At 38.5% G+C, this 4502-nt stretch overlaps 1 protein-coding gene across 1 annotated transcript; it reads right to left on the bottom strand.

Annotated features, from left to right (window-relative positions):
* Positions 1–3000: 3000 nt before the first annotated feature.
* LOC109220960 lies at positions 3001–3771 on the bottom strand. Its single transcript, XM_019385428.1, has one exon. It carries the CDS (start codon positions 3769–3771, stop codon positions 3001–3003), a length of 771 nt encoding a protein of 256 aa, XP_019240973.1.
* Positions 3772–4502: the final 731 nt, after the last annotated feature.

The raw sequence follows: 4502 nt of genomic DNA, 5'->3' as shown, positions 1-4502 counted from the left end.
TAGTAAGTGTCGATGTCTGATGAGCATACATTACGAAATTGACGCTCGCAAATCGAAGATAGTATAGTATAATATCGTCTCCACAGGGATTGGATTTAAATAATGCTCTAGTAATTCCTAGTTTAACTGTTATTCAGGATGATCAAAACTTAATTTGAAATGATTACGAACTAGGATTAACTACTAAGTAAAGCAATGGACAATTGACTGCAGCAAACTAGAGATTAACAAAGTCGATTTCTTTTCAATGTGAGAAATTAGGGTTTTGACATGATAGGTGCAAGGTTGTTAGTCTGGATATGATACAGTTATATTTCACTCGTGAGGTTCTATCGATTCTCACGAATTCAACAGGTGACTAGCTTATGCTTCCAATTAAGACTCCTCTCTCGACTAAGTCTAAATCTTTTAAATAAACTAATGTGAAGCACAGTGAAACTTGCAAGAATCTATAGGTAGGAATGATCTAAGAGAAACTTCTAACGAATATTTCTCAATCTTAATTTAAACAGTAACTCAAAAAGCTCTCTCGATTATTTCAAAGAATCACCAAAATAAACTAAGTCATATGTTGCAATGATATTCAATAAGATATTCCTCTTTTCATTAAACACTATAAAGAATAAAAATCACAACTATATTAAAGCTCCTCCAACAAATTCAAGCAATTAAATACTAATCAAATTCATAAACAACAACCAAATCACCAAATCATGTCAAATCCTAAGGTGAACTACCTGATTGATATGGAGAAAGTCATCACAAATAAGTTTAAGAGCATAGAAATATTAATCCAACGTTACAATCCAAACTCGCGTATTGAATTGTATAGAAGGATGATGAAATCCTGTGTCTTGAAGCTTCTAATGCTCTGCAATAGTTCCCAAGGTCAAAAGTCCGTTCAAAAACGTCTTTTTGATGTATTTATACCCTGTAGGAGTGGTCCCAGGAAAAATTATCTTTTTCTAGCCGAAATAGGACAAATACTCTGAGAAAATTGCACAGGAGCATCGCGCCATGCGCCGCCCCATGCGAGGTGCTAGTGGGGAAGTTCAGAGAGCAGGTTTTGACGGGCAGCAGCAAAATACACTGCCGCGCCGCCCCATGCGCCGTTCCATACGGCGTGGCAGTGAAGGTTTTCTAGAGTAACTCGTTTTCTTCGTGTTTTGACATCCAGACTTGGCTTTCGACGCCAAACGCTATCCCGATCTAATCCCTTGGGCTTTTACTCAGACTTCAAAGCTCCAACTTGTTCAATTTAGCTCCCGAAGATCTTTTTAACTCGAAATCATTTCCTGCAAGGCATAAAACACATAATAAGTGCAATACACTATCATTTAAGCTCAAACACAAGTAAAATGCAGTAATTAGAGTGCAAAGTAGGACTAAAACACGTGATTCTACCCTACCATCAATACCCCACACTTGAACTATTGCTTGTCCTCGAGCAATCAAACCGTACTTCACATAGAGACGACCTTCTTATCAGACAACTTCTCTAACTCATCATGCCAAGCCTATTTAAAAAAGACTAAGCACCATGTCATAACATCCTAGCCTCAAGTCTCGACTCAAAAGTACTACGCATTTTTCACAACTTGCTCACTTACTCTAACACAGAGGTCAAAGACTTTACCTCACCTTCGCAAATCATGTGGCCTCACACAAACAACAAAGAGTAGTTCCACACACAATAAAATTCAAGAACAGTTAGGAACTCAAGATAGAAAGAATTAACTCACTCTCAGAAATAAAATTCATGTGCCGCAGAAGATGTGTCATAGGCTTGCCCGTAATGTAATACTATACTAATTGAGCTCATTCAGTCATGGATCAAGTAGGACTTAATTTGGTTGTAATGTAGGCTGCGGGACCGGTAGGATACATATGGATATAGTGACTACACCTCCCTGGACACTTTAATACATACACATTAATAATTTACACCCCACACTTGTGTTGAACCGAACCCCACCCATCATACATAGTAGCATCAGGCTCACAAACAATATGAGGACTACCACTAGCATGGAATATTTTTTTTCTTTTCTAAGTTCTGATTTTTTTCTTCCTTTTTACTCAAATTCTTTTTTATTTTTCAATTCTCTACAAGTGGCTCTCACAATTTTTCAAAAAGTGCACCTTTCTCCTTTTTCTATAGTTCCACTCAAAAACACGACCATACCTCACTTAGCTTTTACAAGCTCATCCCAAAATTAAGCCTCAAGAGAGGGAGACGTTTCAAACAGATAGTCCACTCAAACAAAGGGTCAAGCTTGTAGTCTGGTTACCAATGAAATAGGAATGCAGGCTCAAATGGGCTAACTAAGATACATCACATTAGGTGGGTAAACACATACAACTGGCTCACTAAAGAAATCCCTATATCACTTCCTAGTTTGAACAAGACTACTATTCCGCTTTGCAAATACACGGGTCAATTTCTAGACATCAACTGACATGTACAGAATATCACAAAACCTCACACACACAATGGCACATAACTCACTCAGTATCGGATCTATCCCAACTCTTTAGTCAAAACAGTTAAGGAAAGTTACAATCACAAAATTAAGGTACTTGTTTAAGAGTCGAGAACTGAGCCTAGGCGTCACAACTAAGGCACTCAGTGTTCTCAGTGCACAACAAAGTCAAGGAAAGTCATCTCCATTTAATATCATAGCACAAGACTTCACTACTCCTATTAAAAGAAAAACTAACTACACCCAGTTCAACAAAACCCCTTGGGAAAGAACTGCGGCACAAAGAAAAACAAAGGAAAAATTATTATACTACCTAAGGAAAACAAAAAAAATCTTCGACTTTACTCCCTCAAAAAGACAGCCGGGAAAAGTCAAAAAAAAAATTAAATCTAAGAAACAATACTATTACAGAAACACATATACATATATACATTCCCCACCCCACACTTTAAATTATAGCATGTCCCTATGACACATAAATAAAAAGCAAGAGGTAAAGGAAACTTCCATGATTTATCTAGTCGGGGTCTGTATTGAAGTCGTGATCACCTTTGCACGCCCGACCCAGTGCGCACATCCGTGCTGAGAGCTTCCTTTCCGCATTCTTTCGGTACAATCCACACTTATCGGTTTTACTCTCTCTAAGTTTCTCCTTTAGGGCCCCCCTTTCTCCTTCCATCTTGAAAATCAGCCTTTCCTGAATACCCAGAATTGCTCTGCCCGTGGCCAAAAATGATCTTCCTAAAATCAGAGGGACCTCCCTATTCTCCTCCATGTTCACCACAATGAAGTCCACAGGGAACACAAATTTGTCCACCCAAACTAGCACATCTTCCACTATTCTTTCTAGTATAATTGTGGTCTGATCCGCCAGTTGCAAGGACACAGGTATCGACCTGATTTCTCCAATCTCTACCTCTAATTTTATGAAAATAGACAAAGGCATAAGATTAATAGAAGCACCAGAATCGCACAAAGATTTTTGTTGAAATTTAGTAGTTCCTAAATAGCAAGGTATAGTAAAACTCCCTAGTTCTCCATACTTTTGAGGGAGCTTATTTTGCAAAATGGCACTACAATGCTCTGTTAGCTTGACAGCCGTTGTCTCTTCCACTTTCCGCTTCTTAAACAGTATCTCCTTCATGAATTTAGCATAATCTGGCATATGTGAAAGTACCTCTAGGAAAGGTATATTCCCTTTCACCTGCTTGAGTACTTCTAAAAAGCACCCGAATTGTTTGTCCAGCTTCTCTCTTCTCTGCTTTTGTGGAAAAAGTAGAGTAGGCATGTATTTGCTCTTTTCAGTCTCATTATTTGTTTCATAATTATCTTTCTTCTTTTTTCTGAGCTATAGTCTTCCCATCCTTTTTCGGACCATCATTTACGATCACTTCACCTTCTTACATGTTATCATTTTTCTGCCCTTCCACAATCTCCATCTGTCTTTCAATTGGCTTATCCTTTTGCTTTTCTATGGGATCTTCCAATTTGTGCCCACTCCTCAAAGACACTGCATTTATTGTATCTTTTGGATTTTTTTCAGTATCAGCAGGGAGCGTTCCTGGAACTCTCTCAGACAATAGAGTAGCTAATTGCACAACCTGTCTTTCCAGGTTTCGAAAAGTCATGCTCAGTTCTTTGATAGCTTCACCATGTTCGTACAGCTGAGCTATGGGTTTCAAGCCTCTTATTTGTATTAAAAATAAAGGCCTTCATTAGATCTTCCATGCTAGATTGATTAGACTGTGGAGGTTGATATTGCTGCCTCTACTAATTTTGAAAGCCCGGAGCTCCTTGTCCCTAAGGTCTAGAGTTATTTTGCTGCCATGAGTTTAGGCAACCACTTGGTGAACTCCAAGAAAATCCTGGGTGCCTCTATCCCACAGAGTTAAAATTATTACCACTCTAGTAGTTGCCTCTGTCAAAGCTTCCCACAACATCTACTACTTCATTTGTAGCTAAGTCCTGACACTCATGCATTGGATGACCTATTCCACATAAATTACAAACTGGTGATGG

This window comes from Nicotiana attenuata, unplaced genomic scaffold (genome assembly GCF_001879085.1).
Source record: "Nicotiana attenuata strain UT unplaced genomic scaffold, NIATTr2, whole genome shotgun sequence".
NCBI lineage: Eukaryota > Viridiplantae > Streptophyta > Magnoliopsida > Solanales > Solanaceae > Nicotiana > Nicotiana attenuata.
This window is presented reverse-complemented; position numbering and strand designations above follow the sequence as displayed.